Source organism: Littorina saxatilis, linkage group LG7 (assembly GCF_037325665.1).
Source record: "Littorina saxatilis isolate snail1 linkage group LG7, US_GU_Lsax_2.0, whole genome shotgun sequence".
In the NCBI taxonomy this organism is placed as follows: domain Eukaryota; kingdom Metazoa; phylum Mollusca; class Gastropoda; order Littorinimorpha; family Littorinidae; genus Littorina; species Littorina saxatilis.
Window position 1 is genome coordinate 12395661 of NC_090251.1, and position 17050 is coordinate 12412710.

The 17050-nt window shown below is 41.9% G+C and overlaps 3 protein-coding genes across 5 annotated transcripts in view; all 3 read left to right on the plus strand.

Moving 5' to 3' along the window:
* Positions 1-17050, plus strand: part of LOC138970714 (uncharacterized) — a 302337-nt gene that overhangs the window by 283919 nt on the left and 1368 nt on the right. The gene's annotated exons all lie outside the window — the stretch shown is intronic.
* LOC138970709 (uncharacterized) overlaps positions 1-17050 on the plus strand; it is a 383958-nt gene that overhangs the window by 193591 nt on the left and 173317 nt on the right. The window lies entirely within an intron of this gene.
* The window catches only part of LOC138970704 (cell surface hyaluronidase-like), a 204843-nt gene that overhangs the window by 183208 nt on the left and 4585 nt on the right, over positions 1-17050 (plus strand). For 2 of the 3 annotated variants that reach the window (XM_070343187.1, XM_070343186.1), the window contains exons 21-24: positions 1714-1932; positions 10472-10577; positions 12107-12227; positions 15196-15366. In XM_070343187.1, the coding sequence (XP_070199288.1) occupies positions 1714-1932; positions 10472-10577; positions 12107-12227; positions 15196-15366 (617 nt within the window). The remainder of the gene's footprint in view (positions 1-1713; positions 1933-10471; positions 10578-12106; positions 12228-15195; positions 15367-17050) is intronic. The other variant, XM_070343188.1, reaches the window with a different exon arrangement.

Here is a 17050-nt window from a genome sequence, read left to right on the forward strand (position 1 = left end):
TTTTTATTTCAAATCGAGTTAAAAAGTGGAACCTTTCAGGATCACCAATAAAACCAAATAGATGAGCAAGTAAGAGGAACACGAACAATAAATCTCAAAACTTTTTACAAATAAAAGGATTAAGATGTAAGCCACGAAGGCCGTGGTAATAAAAACAATATGTACATAAAATTACACAAAAGCCGCCAGACCACATCACAAACAGAACTGAACAATGCACAGGTGTTGCTTACATAGAGACACACACACTCACACACACACACACAAAAACACAGAGAAGCCGTATCTATAGAGAGATAGATGACAGTGTATTTTTCGCGTGGCTATAAATTGATTCGACCTTTGCACTTTTACAGTGAGGATAATTTACGGGTCCAATTTACGTTCTGTACACTGCGTTGACCGGGAATATCCGAAGACGCTCAGCGCAGTGGACAGCGCAGTGACATTCTAAAAATAATAGTAACTTACAACTGAACGGGAAAGCCACACGAAGGAAGGGAGATAAACGCCAAACACTGGAGAAGATAAGGAAGAGTTACTTATAATGGTGAAATGAACACAAAAACGAACATGAGTTTAGCGCTGCGCGCTGAGAGCACGTGTTGAAATATCTCATCGATGATATTGTGTCCGGGGTGTAGCTGAATACGGTGTCCAAATTTGAAAAAGATCCACCGAGAACTTTGGCGTTGTGATGTGGTGTAGCGGCTATGGTGTGTCGGTATGGGGGCCCGGGTAAGCTGAGGTGGAACCAAAATAGCTGAGGTGGAACCAAAATCGGTTCCGCGCTGCGCGCTGAGAGCACGTGTTGAAATATCTCATCGACCAGGTTGTGTCCAGGGTGTACCTGAATATGATCACCAAATTTGAAACAGATCCATCGAGAACCTTGGCCGCGCATCGCGCACAGACACACAGACAGACACACAGACAGACAGACACTAGTCGTATATATATATATATAGATATCCTCCTCCGCCTCTTCTCCATGTGCCAATCGACAATAATCAACCCACCGCACCCTCCCCCGTTTTGATCATCTGTCAGATACTATATCATATCGTCCACCTTCCCTTCTCCCCCTCCCCACCGCTCCGTCCCTACCCCCAACCCTTAAACAATCTTACTCAAATGTTTAAGCGAACAGCTGAGATCATGGGTCCATCAAGTGCTGCATAGATGGCCAGAAATAAAGTACAAGATATTGCACTCTTAGTGGTACTGTACTGTTGCTAATTACTGTTTGTAAAAGTATTCTTCTTCTTCTCCTTCTTCTTCTTCTTCTTCTTCTTCTTCTTCTTCTTCTTCTTCTTCTTCTTCTTCTTCTTCTTCTTCTTCTTCTTCAGCGTTCCAGAATTTTCTGGTTACGTGTGAGCTCGTTTGTCCATTTGGGTTCCCCAAACTATAGTCTGAGAGCATAGTCAGCTTCACTCCGCTTTCCGAGTTGAGTAGGCATGCTGGGTATTTTCGTGTTTTCATAACCCACCGAACTCTGACATGGATTACAGGATCTTTTCCGTGCGCACTTGGTCTTGTGCTTGCGTGTACACACGAAGGGGGTTAAGTCACTTACAGGTCTGCACATAAGTTGACCTGGGAGATCGGACAAATCTCCGCGACCGGGATTCGAACTCACGACCTCCCGATTAGGAGGCCGACGTCTTACCACCACGCCACTGCGCCCATCTGTAGAAGTATTCATCTTTGCAGAAGCGAACAGGCCACTGGGTATATTTCGGCGAGCCGGGGAAAGTGTTCGACTGGGACGACCTTGACGGAACGAAGAGCAACCACAACTGGGACCGCGACGGGTCCTTGACGGGCACGCCCAACACCTACATCGTCCGTGACAGGCCCTTCTTCACGGGGCCCGAGTGCACCTACCGTAAGGACTGGCACATGACCATGTGTCCCTATAGATACATCAAGGTATGTTAGGCATGTATAATATATATTTCACGCATGTATATGTAGTCAAGCTACAAGGCATGCGTCCCCATTGATACATCAATGTATGTTAGGCATGTATATATATATAGTCAAGCTACAAGGCATGCGTCCCCATAGATACATCAATGTATGTCACACGCTTTCCTTCTTTGCCACTACTAAAGCAAACGTGTGCAAGATTGTATGTTACACGCTTTGGAGCATGTGCAAGAACGGATTCAAACTCGAAATCGTCCCTCCAAAAGCCCCAAAATGCACACACGACTTTTATTTCTCCTGCTGTTGTCGTGTCTTCTCTTTACAAATTCTTCAACGCTGAGAATACTGAAAACGGCATCCCAGACTACAGTACTGTTTCCATACGCGAGTTTAGCTTCCCTTGGAAAGTGGCTCGCTCAGGAGGCCTGTTAGTCTGAAACTAGAAGGACAGAGTTCTGAACATAGATGACAAAGACCCCGGAAAGAACAAACATTTCGCGGATGCAGACACAGAAAGACGTCATGAAGAATGGAATGCTTCAAAAGATACAGACTGTGACGATGACTGTGACGTCATTCACATATACCGAGACGTCATTCATAGTTGTTCGTTCACTTTCGTCAAAAAGTAGATCTCTCCACAATGGCTGCTCCTGTGTTTAGGTTTATCAAGCGTGAGTACGCAAAACGTGTTTGTTCTCTCCTCTGTTGAAGCTGTGAGACATAATCGCCATTACGAGCTAGTCGTGTGACAGAGAGTGTTCTTGCACACTCGACTGCTGCTGTTTCACTCCGGCTAAAGCCGTCGTGAAACATCTAGTCTCGTGTGCAAGAAAACTCTCTGTCACACGACTAGCTCGTAATAGCGGGTAATATTAGGCATGTATATATATCACGCATGTATATATAGTCAAGCTACAAGGCATGTGTCCCCATAGATACATCAATGTATGTTTGGCATGTATATATATCACGCATGTATATATAGTCAAGCTACAAGGCATGCGTCCCCATAGATACATCAATGTATATTAGGCATGTATATATATCACGCATGTATATATAGTCAAGCTGCAAGGCATGCGTCCCCATAGATACATCAATGTATGCTAGGCATGTATATATATCACGCATGTATATATAGTCAAGCTACAAGGCATGCGTCCCCATAGATACATCAATGTATGTTAGGCATGTATATATATCACGCATGTATATATATAGTCAAGCTACAAGGCATGCGTCCCCATAGATACATCAATGTATGTTAGGCATGTATATATATATATATAGAAGCATGTACATATGGTCAAGCTACAAGGCATGTGTCCCCATAGATACATCAAGGTATGTTAGACAGAACTGATTTTGTCAAAACAAATTGCAATATGATCATTTTTACATTTAGTCAAGTTTTGACTGATGACGTCATATCCGGCTTTTTTTAAAAGTTGAGGCGGCACTGTCACACCCTCATTTTTCAATCAAATTGATTGAAATTTTGGCCAAGCAATCTTCGACGAAGGCCGGACTTCGGTATTGCATTTCAGCTTGGTGGCTTAAAAATTGATTAATGACATTGGTCATTGAAAATCTAAAAATTGTAAAAAAAATTTTTTTTTATATAAAACGATCTAAATGTACGTTTATCTTATTCTTCATCATTTTCTGATTCCAAAAACATATAAATATGTTATATTTGGGTTAAAAACAAGCTTTGAAAATTAAAAATATAAAAATTATGATCAAAATTAAATTTTCGAAATCAATTTAAAAACACTTTGATCTTATTCCTTGTCGGTTCCTGATTCCCAAAACATTAACAGCTATTGTTTTTTCAGCGTAGCAATAGGGTCCGATATTTAGACGAGACAAGTATAATGGCGACGAGTCGAAGACGAGTCGCATTATACTTGTTCGAGTCTAAATATCGGACCCTATTGCTACGCTGAAAACACAATAGCGATTATATAGCTGTTATGACCTTGATTTGTTGTTCCAAACTTACAAAATGACAGTTTTTGCGTCGATGCGTTGATCTCAGGTTTTGATAGCAGACAAACTTTTTACGCGCATCATGTTCGCGCAGACATGCACACCGCTACACGCTTTCTGACTTTGGAAGAAAAACTGACTCCAAGTGCATTCGACTTCACAACACAGTTGTTGAAACAGCCTTTTACGTTGTCAGTGTATGCTGTTGTCGATAGAAACATCGCCGTGGTACAGATGGGTGAACCGGAATCATGCGTCGGCCATTTTTCTCAATATGCTTTTGGATATTGAGTAAAATGGCCGACTTCTGCCGCATTATGCTTTGATGATCGGAAGAGACCATCCAATCACAGCCCCCGAATTCCCCCACGTGTTCATCAGAATAGCTATATCAGGGACGTAGCACCCGGTAGGGCATGTAGGGCGACCGCCCGACCACTTTTTCCGTGTAAAAAAAAAAAAAAGAGAGAGAGAGAGAGAGAGAGAGAGAGAGAGAGAGAGAGAGAGAGAGAGAGAGAGAGAGAGAGAGATCTACCAACAGAACACCCCACGTAGTATTCACGCGATGGCATAAGGTCGGTTTTTTTTGGTTTTTTTTGTGTGTGTTAGTCTTGGTCAACTGCTGGAATAGGATGACGTCTTATTTTGACGAGAACGTCACACGTGACGAGTTCCGTCAGGCCATAAAAGTATTGGCGCCAATTTAGTGAAAATTGCTTCTTCGTCCATCTGCTCCCATGAGAAACAATGGAGGTAAGAAATGTTTTGTATATTCTGTGTGTGAAGCTGGGGTCAGACTGAGGGGTGAGTGATTGTGTGTCAACCGTAAGTACGCCATAACAATTGAGTAACACAGTAACTTGTGGGGTTAACAGTGTCACATGAAACAACATGTAGAGAGAGAATTGAACAATGGACACAAGTGTGCATCCTGGTTGTGATGGATCGAAAACGCGCTAAAAATATTCTGACAAATCCCTCTATTTTTCAGTCATCACTCAGGCTGCCAATGTTGATGGCTGGACGGATCAATAAATTGCTTGTTTAGAAGTAAACCAGTTTGTCAATCCTTGCTTTTTAACACACTAGACAATAATGAAGACGAAAGTCATTTGAAGTAAGTGCTCATCACATTCAACGTATCGGAATTTAGATATAAATGTAAGTCGATTGATAATCACTGATACATTCACCAGCCCGTTGTTTGGTGGAGGATGGCCCTGATTAGATGGAACTGAGCTCAGAAGGCACAAAATCGCATCATGTTTTCTTTCTTTTTTAGACCATTACAAGGGGACGGGAAGGGGGGGGGGGCGGTAGTGTAAGCCCCATATTTCCTTAGCTGTCTCAGCATTTTGTCTTCCATTTTTTTCCGCCCTACCACTTTTATTAGGTGTGCTACGTCCCTGTATATATAGATATGATATGTTTGGATTAAAAACACGCTCAGAAAGTTAAAACGAAGAGAGGTACAGAAAAGCGTGCTGATCCTTCTCAGCGCAACTACTACCCCGCTCTTCTTGTCAATTTCACTGTCTTTGCCACGAGCGGTGGACTGACGAAACTACGAGTATACGGTCTTGCTGAAACATTGCATTGCGTTCAGTTTCATTCTGTGAGTTCGACAGCTTGACTAAATGTTGTATTTTTGCCTTACGCGACTTGTTACATTTAGTCAAGTTTACATTTAGTTACATTTTGTCAAGTTTTGACTAAAGTTTCTCGATGGAGGGGGAATCGAGACGAGGGTCGTGGTGTATGTGTGTATGTGTGTGTGTGTGTGTGTGTGTGTGTGTGTGTGTGTGTGTGTGTGTGTGTGTGTGTGTGTGTGTATGTGTGTGTGTGTGTGTGTGTGCGTGTGTGTGTGTAGAGCGATTCAGACCAAACTACTGGACCGATTTTTATGAAATTTTACATGAGAGTTCCTGGGAATGATATCCCCGGACGTTTTTTTCTTTTTTTCGATAAATACCTTTGATGACGTCATTACCGGCTTTTTGTAAAAGTTGAGGCGGCACTGTCACACCCTCATTTTTCAATCAAATTGATTGAAATTTTGGCCAAGCAATCTTCGACGAAGGCCGGACTTCGGTATTGCATTTCAGCTTGGAGGCTTAAAAAATTAATTATGACTTTGGTCATTAAACATCTGAAAATTGTAAAAAAAAAATTTTTTTTACAAAACGATCCAAATTTACGTTCATCGTATTCTTCATTATTTTCTGATTCCACAAACATATAAATATGTTATATTTGGATTACAAACAAGCTCTGAAAATTAAAGATATAAAAATTATGATCAAAATTAAATTTTCCAAATCAACTTAAAAATACTTTCGTCTTATTCCTTGTCGGTTCCTGATTCCAAAAACATATAGATATGATATGTTTGGATTAAAAACACGCTCAGAAAGTTAAAACGAAGAGAGGTACAGAAAAGCGTGCTATCCTTCTCAGCGCAACTACTACCCCGCTCTTCTTGTCAATTTCACTGTCTTTGCCACGAGCGGTGGACTGACGATGCTACAAGTATACGGTCTTGCTGAAAAATTGCATTGCGTTCAGTTTCATTCTGTGAGTTCGACAGCTTGACTAAATGTTGTATTTTCGCCTTACGCGACTTGTTCTTATGTGCTATCACATTTCAGGTATATTAATTGTTGCCAAGTATATCAAGCATGTGTATATAATCTAGCTACAAGGCATGTATACATCAAGGTACGTTGGGCATGTGTCCCTGTCTATATATACATACTATCCGTCATAAAAAAAAACTAGGCAAATGCGTTTTAGTGCAGATCATTATGATAATGCAATTAATTTTTACAAACCAGTTATATGACTGCAAAGGCCATTCATTCCTCAACCTTATTCAGCAAACAACTTGATTTTTCACGAGGTAGTGGCTATACAGACTATACAGTGCAGCAGTAAAACATACAACTCACAAAACCCCGAAAATCAAATTCACAAAAGGAAGGTTCCAACGTGAACATAAAAACAATGATTGCAACAACTTTCCTACCCTAACTGAACATTCATTTCCGTGTTATTTCCTTCAACTTTATACTGATGCCATTAAAGACAGTTTACTTGGCTATCTGGCACACTTTTCGGATCAAACATGTATTTTGCAAGGGCCACGTGACCGCCACTGAAATAAGAGTACCCGAAAAATCGACTTGACAAAAACGTAAGCTATCAATTAAAATAGCAACGAATATTCAGGATAGGCACAACTGTTACAGTCAATGAGAAAGACATACACAGTTATCTATATCCAGATCATGCTGTTTTGTTTTGTGATCTTGAGTAGGCCTACTTCTTGTGTTCTTGTGTCGCATCAGTTTTGATGGGTACCATGACAACAATCTCTGTAATGACCTGGATTAGAAATGAACAAGTCGCGTAAGGCGAAAATACAATATTTAGTCAAGTAGCTGCCCTTTTTCAGCAAGACCGTATACTCGTAGCATCGTCAGTCCACCGCTCATGGCAAAGGCAGTGAAATTGACAAGAAGAGCGGGGTAGTAGTTGCGCTAAGAAGGATAGCACGCTTTTCTGTACCTCTCTTTGTTTTAACTTTCTGAGCGTGTTTTTAATCCAAACATATCATATCTATATGTTTTTGGAATCAGGAACCGACAAGGAATAAGATGAAAGTGTTTTTAAATTGATTTCGAAAAAAAAATTTTGATAATAATTTTTATATATTTAATTTTCAGAGCTTGTTTTTAATCCGAATATAACATATTTATATGTTTTTGGAATCAGCAAATGATGGAGAATAAGATAAACGTAAATTTGGATCGTTTTATAAATTTTTATTTTTTTTTACAATTTTCCGATTTTTAATGACCAAAGTCATAAATTAATTTTTAAGCCACCAAGCTGAAATGCAATACCGAACCCCGGGCTTCGTCGAAGATTACTTGACCAAAATTTCAACCAATTTGGTTGAAAAATGAGGGCGTGACAGTGCCGCCTCAACTTTCACGAAAAGCCGGATATGACGTCATCAAAGACATTTATCAAAAAAATGAAAAAAACGTTCGGGGATTTCATACCCAGGAACTCTCATGTCAAATTTCATAAAGATCGGTCCAGTAGTTTAGTCTGAATCGCTCTACACACACACACAGACACACACACAGACACACACACAGACACACGCACATACACCATACCCTCGTTTCGATTCCCCCTCGATGTTAAAATATTTAGTCAAAACTTGACTAAATATAACAAGTCGCGTAAGGCGAAAATACAATATTTAGTCAAGTAGCTGCCCTTTTTCAGCAAGACCGTATACTCGTAGCATCGTCAGTCCACCGCTCATGGCAAAGGCAGTGAAATTGACAAGAAGAGCGGGGTAGTAGTTGCGCTAAGAAGGATAGCACGCTTTTCTATACCTCTCTTTGTTTTAACTTTCTGAGCGTGTTTTTAATCCAAACATATCATATCTATATGTTTTTGGAATCAGGAACCGACAAGGAATAAGATGAAAGTGTTTTTAAATTGATTTCGAAAAAAAAATTTTGATAATAATTTTTATATATTTAATTTTCAGAGCTTGTTTTTAATCCGAATATAACATATTTATATGTTTTTGGAATCAGCAAATGATGGAGAATAAGATAAACGTAAATTTGGATCGTTTTATAAATTTTTATTTTTTTTTACAATTTTCAGATTTTTAATGACCAAAGTCATAAATTAATTTTTAAGCCACCAAGCTGAAATGCAATACCGAACCCCGGGCTTCGTCGAAGATTACTTGACCAAAATTTCAACCAATTTGGTTGAAAAATGAGGGCGTGACAGTGCCGCCTCAACTTTCACGAAAAGCCGGATATGACGTCATCAAAGACATTTATCAAAAAAATGAAAAAAACGTTCGGGGATTTCATACCCAGGAACTCTCATGTCAAATTTCATAAAGATCGGTCCAGTAGTTTAGTCTGAATCGCTCTACACACACACACAGACACACACACAGACACACACACAGACACACGCACATACACCATACCCTCGTTTCGATTCCCCCTCGATGTTAAAATATTTAGTCAAAACTTGACTAAATATAAAAACCATGGCTTCAGCTGTTTGCGTGCCGCAGTGATGCTACGTTGTACATATACAGGATTTCAGCACGTGTTTGTGTCCGTATTGCGTACTGACTCGACTGGAGATACAAGTTAGAGTAAACCAAACCCGTGATAATTTTGGGAAAAGTCGTTATAAGTCCACGTATGGACGGTCGTATGTCGTATCAGAGAGGTGGACGTAATATGGAGCTGAGAAATACTAAGACAAACAAGTCGCGTAAGGCGAAAATACAACATTTAGTCAAGTAGCTGTCGAACTCACAGAATGAAACTGAACGCAATGCAATGTTTCAGCAAGACCGTAGCATCGTCAGTCCACCGCTCATGGCGAAGGCAGTGAAATTGACAAGAAGAGCGGGGTAGTAGTTGCGCTGAGAAGGATAGCACGCTTTTCTGTACCTCTCTTCGTTTTAACTTTCTGAGCGTGTTTTGAATCCAAACATATCATATCTATATGTTTTTGGAATCAGGAACCGACAAGGAATAAGATGAAAGTGTTTTTAAATTGATTTCGAAAAAAACAATTGTGATAATAATTTTTATATATTTAATTTTCAGAGCTTGTTTGTAATCCAAATATAACATATGTATATGTTTTTGGAATCAGCAAAGGATGGAGAAGAAGATGAACGTAAATTTGGATAGTTTTATAAAAAATTTTTTTTTTTACAATTTTCAGATTTTTAATGACCAAAGTCATTAATTAAATTTTAAGCCACCAAGCTGAAATGCAATACCAAAGTCCGGGCTTCGTCGAACATTACTTAACCAAAATGTCAACCAATTTGGTTAAAAAATGAGGGCGTGACAGTGCCGCCTCAACTTTCACGAAAAGCCGGATATGACGTCATCAAAGACATTTATCAAAAAAATGAAAAAAAAGTATGGGGATATCATACCCAGGAACTCTCATGTCAAATTTCATAAAGATCGGTCCAGTAGTTTGGTCTGAATCGCTCTACACGCACGCACACACACACACACACACACACACACACACACAGACACACAGACACACAGACACACGCACATACACCACGACCCTCGTTTCGATTCCCCCTCGATGTTAAAATATTTAGTCAAAACTTGACTAAATATAAAAAGGAGAACAAATCCGTCAGACAAAAAATTCGGTCGTAATATTGAGGGACCCGTAAAAAAGATGGGTCGTAAAGAGAGGTACCACTGTATTTCAGCAATGACCCAGTGGATTCCCTTGAGACTTTCAGGATTTTGAATGAATGAATCAATAAATGAAATTAATGTTTTAGTTGGGGTGCGAAATTTGTTGCAATAATGTTCTTGCTAAGTTTAGATTCTACGGGAGAGTTCATATGGTGTGTGTTTCTACGCTAAAGTTAAATGGTGCATGTTTCTACTTGTGTGTATGTGTGTGTGTGTGTGTGTGTGTGTGTGTGTGTGTATGTGAGCAGTTTGAGTTGCTTGGAAAAGGAGGCAATCTGAACTTGCAAAACAAGGACAAGTGGGCTCTGATCGCATACCGTGATGATGCCAGCCAGGACCCAGTTATCCAACCAGGTTAGTATTCATATTAGAATTTGTCATAGATACATCATCTTATCTAATTAGTGCATTTGTGAATGAGTATAATGACAAAGGTGACATATGTCGCACAACACACTTTCGAGTCACGTCAGTGTTAAACTTACTGATTAATCATTCATTCGCTTGCGGCTTCGTGGCAGGCGGAAGAAAACAATCAGCCAGATAAGTTTTCGTTATTAATTGTTTTTCTGTGCACTTAAAAGGCCGTTGGGTCGATATATTTGTGAATGTATTGTTTTGTCAATAACAAACGCTCCAACAAGTACAACCTACCTTTCTTGTTTTTTGATTCTGAATTTTGGAACGTTGGCAATCTCTTTGTTTTTGGATTTGATTTGAATTGCACTTTGGGCTTTTTTGGACTGAACAGGTCACTTTGCTCACAACTCTGCATGTATGCTGTGCGCAGTTTAGATACATTCTCTATTATTCTCAGATGAATTCCCCCCAAATGGGTTTTAGGCTAGCACACACACACACACACACACACGCGCGCGCGTGCGCTCCCTCTCGATATCAGGGACAGAGATAGGATGAGAAGGAAAATGAACAGTACAATCGACGATAAGAAAGACGGACGAGATAAGATAACAAATCTTTATGAACGAGGGTAAGCTATGATTTGTTTTTCATTCAGCTCTTGCCCGTCAACTAGAAAATGAGACAAACATATTTATCAGAGTGTGAGAGAGAGAGGGAGGTGGGGGGGGGGGGGGGGGGGGGGAACTGGGAGTGGGAGGAAAATTGTTGCAGTTCAGATAGACACCATCGGGTTAATCAAAATGGTGAATACACATAATAAGAAACACATATAGATTAACTCATTTATCCCTATTTTTCGAATTTTTAAAAAGCAAAGAAAAAAATGTGAAAACCGCACAAAAAGGTAGATTAAACAAAGAAACTGAAATGACAAAGGAACACAACCAAAAGTACACACGACCTTGATAACCTGGTTCATTTCATGTCACGGGCTGGGCGTTGGTCGTTTGGGTCTGTTTCCATAGCAGGGGCGGGACAGATCAACGACGCGAAGCCCGAATTTGGATAAAAACAAGGAAAATGGAGCAACCTGATGCAACATGTGCCGTAATGTTTTCTTTATTTTCAAATGTATTCCTTTATTTTATTATTTAAAAAAAAAATCTTCATTTTTTTAATTGTTTTTTAGGCTATAGGGGGGGGGGGGGGGGTTCCGGACCCCCCCCCCCCCCTGGATCCGCCCCTGCCTTAGTACAATAAACCATTCAGTGTTCTCAGTGTTCCCTCTCTCTCCCTCCCTATCTCTCTCTCTCTCGCTCTCTCTCTCTCTCGCGCGCTCTCTCCCCCTCTCTCTCTCTCTCTATCTCTCTCTCTGCGCCCCCTCCCCCCTCCTAATTAAATGGACCACTTATTGAATACGTGGTCCACATATTTCATCACAAGCTAAATACAAACTTTGTATTCCATCACATGTAGAAATCATTCTTCCTCAGTCTCATTGTGCTGTTTACTGTGGTCAGGTAAGCAAAGAAGGGAATACCTGGCGCGAACCTACAAGTCCTACCTGATAGACTTCAACACCACCATGGCAGGGGCCGCCTTTCCGGACGAGATCAAAATCCAGGGAAACGGGGTTGAAAGGTGAGAATAAATGCGACGTAAGGGAACGGTTCACATTTGTGACCCTCCACCACGGAATGAGTCACATGTCACCTTTGCATGATTTTCATATTTTTACATTTTCCTAAAGAGTTTTTTATGCTCTAACGACTCTGCTCCCGAGTACCTTCAATCCTCCCTGGACCTGTACACCCAGCCCTCCGACCGTCCCCTTCGTTCTGCTGCTGACCCACTCCGCCTTCACATCCCTCGCTCGAAACTCGCATCTGCTGGTCAGCGTGCATTCCCCTCCGCGGGCCCCTCCGTCTGGAACTCCCTGCCGCTTGAGCTTCGCCAGAGCCCCTCTCTTGACGCGTTCAAGAGTAGGTTGAAGACTCAGTTCTTCCCGTTCGTCCAAATGATGGTTAATAACAACCTGCAGCGGACAGAAGCTGAAAATTAACGGTACATACAGTTCAAACAATCATTCAAGTGTATTTATTTGACCTTACACAGACTGTAGGAAGAGGCAAACCGTCTTGAACAATATTTTTCCCCAGGAAGCGACTCCAAGAACACAGAAGACTCGAAGGTGAGTGACAGACCTTGTAGTCTTTCTGTGATAGTAGTAGTCCAGTGGACGATACCTTCCGCCTGTGGTCAGAGTTCGGTGGGTTATAGAAACACGAAAATACCCAGCATGCTTCCTCCGAAAGCGGTGTATGGCTGCCTAAATGGCGGGGTAAAAACGGTCATACACGTAAAAGCCGTGGGAGCTTCAGCCCATGAACGAACAAACAAACATTCCAAGTCACCCCAGTAAACTTTCAAGGTGTTGATGTTTGGTATGTGACCAACTGGAGGGATGGTCTATCCCATGTATAAGCCAAGCCAGATCTGATATAGTGAGCCGAGCAGTTTTCTTGAGGAGGAGTACAACTTACATTCGCCAGCTTAGCAACAATGGCTACTTCACCGGCAGCCTATACCGCTGATCTTTAATTTTGCTCTTTCTTGACAGCTCACTTTAGGTTAGACTTTCCCTCTGCCTGTCATCTACTTTAAACCTTTTCTCATCCTCTCCTTCAGACAAAGTTAGACTTTCCCTCTGCCTGTCATCTACTTCAAACCTTTTCTCCTCCTCTCCTTCAGACAGAGTTAGACTTTCCCTCTGCCTGTCATCTACTTCAAACCTTTTCTCCTCCTCTCCTTCAGACAGAGTTAGACTTTCCCTCTGCCTGTCATCTACTTCAAACCTTTTCTCCCCCTCGATCTCCTTCAGACAAAGTTAGACTTTTCCTCTGCCTGTCATCTACTTCAAACCTTTTCTCCCCCTCTCCTTCAGACAAAATTAGACTTTCCCTCTGCCTGTCATCTACTTCAAATCTTTTCTCCCCTTCTCCTTAAGACAAAGTTAGCCTGCCATCTACTTCAAACCTTTTCTCCTCTCCTTCAGACAAAGTTAGACTTTCCCTCTGCCTGTCATCTACTTCAAACCTTTTCTCCTCTCCTTCAGACAAAGTTAGACTTTCTCTCTGCCTGTCATCTACTTCAAACCTTTTCTCCTCCTCTCCTTCAGACAAAGTTAGACTTTCCCTCTGCCTGTCATCTACTTCAAACCTTTTCTCCTCCTCTCCTTCAGACAGAGTTAGACTTTCCCTCTGCCTGTCATCTACTTCAAACCTTTTCTCCTCCTCTCCTTCAGACAGAGTTAGACTTTCCCTCTGCCTGTCATCTACTTCAAACCTTTTCTCCTCCTCTCCTTCAGACAAAGTTAGACTTTCTCTCAGCCTGTCATCTACTTCAAACCTTTTCTCCACCTCTCCTTCAGACAAAGTTAGACTTTCCCTCTGCCTGTCATCTACTTCAAACCTTTTCTCCTCCTCTCCTTCAGACAAAGTTAGACTTTCTCTCTGCCTGTCATCTACTTCAAACCTTTTCTCCTCCTCTCCTTCAGACAAAGTTAGACTTTCCCTCTGCCTGTCATCTACTTCAAACCTTTTCTCCTCTCCTTCAGACAGAGTTAGACTTTCCCTCTGCCTGTCATCTACTTCAAACCTTTTCTCCTCCTCTCCTTCAGACAAAGTTAGACTTTCCCTCTGCCTGTCATCTACTTTAAACCTTTTCTCATCCTCTCCTTCAGACAAAGTTAGACTTTCCCTCTGCCTGTCATCTACTTCAAACCTTTTCTCCTCCTCTCCTTCAGACAGAGTTAGACTTTCCCTCTGCCTGCCATCTACTTCAAACCTTTTCTCCTCCTCTCCTTCAGACAGAGTTAGACTTTCCCTCTGCCTGTCATCTACTTCAAACCTTTTCTCCTCCTCTCCTTCAGACAAAGTTAGACTTTCCCTCTGCCTGTCATCTACTTCAAACCTTTTCTCCTCCTCTCCTTCAGACAAAGTTAGACTTTCCATCTGCCTGCCATCTACTTCAAACCTTTTCTCCCCCTCTCCTTCAGACAAAATTAGACTTTCCCTCTGCCTGTCATCTACTTCAAACCTTTTCTCCTCCTCTCCTTCAGACAAAGTTAGACTTTCCCTCTGCCTGTCATCTACTTCAAACCCTTTCTCCTCTCCTTCAGACAAAGTTAGACTTTCCCTCTGCCTATCATCTACTTCAAACCCTTTCTCCTCCTCTCCTTCAGACAAAGTTAGACTTTCCCTCTGCCTGTCATCTACTTCAAACCTTTTCTCCTCTCCTTCAGACAAAGTTAGACTTTCCCTCTGCCTGTCATCTACTTCAAACCTTTTCTCCTCTCCTTCAGACAGAGTTAGACTTTCCCTCTGCCTGTCATCTACTTCAAACCCTTTCTCCTCTCCTTCAGACAAAGTTAGACTTTCCCTCTGCCTGTCATCTACTTCAAACCCTTTCTCCTCTCCTTCAGACAAAGTTAGACTTTCCCTCTGCCTGTCATCTACTTCAAACCTTTTCTCCTCCTCTCCTTCAGACAAAGTTAGACTTTCCATCTGCCTGCCATCTACTTCAAACCTTTTCTCCCCCTCTCCTTCAGACAAGATGTGGTGAGGGTTGGGATCTGCATGCCTCTGGACCTGACGGATTTCGAGATCCGCAGTGACTATCCCGTGCTGATCCGACGCAACAACTACACCCGGGCCAAGAATCTGTCGGAACTAGATGCCGACACGGACAAAAATCTCGTCTTCCATGACACCGAGAACGGGTTTGTACACACAGTTGTGACTGAGGTTGCGGGGGCAACGAACCAATAGTCACCCGAGACTCAGATTGGACTATCCTTGTAAAAACAAGGCGCATTTCCTTGCAAAAAAAAAGTTCAGTACGGAACCACGATAAAAAGTCACGTTCCTTCTCATGAGGGTCCAGTAGCTCAGTTGGTAGAGCACTTGACCCGCGGGTCACGGGTTCGAATCCGGGCCGGGACGGACACGATGACTCAGAGACGATATCCATGTTCTGCCCTAGTGTCACCACTGTGGCACGTTAAAGACCTCGGTCATTCTGTCATAAGTGCAGGTGGCTGATTACACCTCAAGACGCACACACCTGGGTAGTGCGACTTTGTTGTTGCTTGCGTTCCATTGGGAGGAAGCGACCCGAATTTCCCAGCGATGGGACAATAAAGTATTGACAATGAAAATGGAGACACAATTTTAACCAATCATGTCAGCCATCACGCATCTATCCAAGCTTTTCCATTGGACGGGAGCACCATGCAACTTGTGCACAAAACAAAATCAAACAATCTGACTACTTTCGGCGCTGAGTGGGAATTTTGTGTTGATTTAGTCTGTTAACTTTTGTTTGTTTGCTCAACGCCTAGCCGACCACGAAGGGCCATATCAGGGCGGTGCTGCTTTGACATATATAACGTGCGCCACACACAAGACAGACGTCGCAGCACATTCTCACCCAGTCACATTATTCTGACACCGGACCAACCAGTCCTAGCACTAACCCAATAATGCCAAACGCCAGGCGGAGCAGCCACTAGATTGCCAATTTTAAAGTCTTAGACTTAGGTATGACCCGGCCGGGGTTCGAACCCACGACCTCCCGATCACGGGGCGGACGCCTTACCACTGGGCGGGGATATAGCTCAGTTGGTAGCGCGCTGGATTTGTATTCAGTTGGCCGCTGTCAGCGTGAGTTCGATCCCAGGTTCGGCGGAAATTTATTTCACAGAGTCAACTTTGTGTGCAGACTCTCTTCGGTGTCCGAACCTCCCCCCGTGTACACTACATTGGGTGTGCACGTTAAAGATCCCACGATTGACAAAAGGGTCTTTCCTGGCAAAATTGCTTAGGCACAGTTAATAATTGTCTACCTATACCCATGTGACTTGGAATAATAGGCCGTGAAAGGTAAATATGCGCCGAAATGGCTGCAATCTACTGGCCGTATAAAATTTCATCTCACACGGCATCACTGCAGAGCGCCTAGAACTGTACCCACGGAATATGCGCGATATAAGCCTCATTGATTGGTAGTCTGTCTGTTAACTGACATCAGTATCATCATGTAAATTGAAGTAAAACAAAATTTAAATCTTGTAAATTAAATTGATTCAGCAAATCTGCCAGTTCTGCACAGACCGCCGCCAGGTGGTTGATTATTGGTGTATGTCTAAGTGGATGTATGCTCTCATCTGTCCCGGTCGTGTAAAAGTCGGATTCAGCTCGGCAGCGTAAAAATTAGTTAATTAGTTTGCTCATTAAAGTTGTCATTAAAATCGAATTTTCACCAACAGATTTAAAAGTTGATTGCATCGTATTCCTCAATTTCTCCTGAATTCAAAAACAAAATACATATGTCATATTTACTCTAAAAATGTGCTCAGAATTACAGAAATTAAGTTAAGTAAGTACTGCGTTCGCAAGCTACGG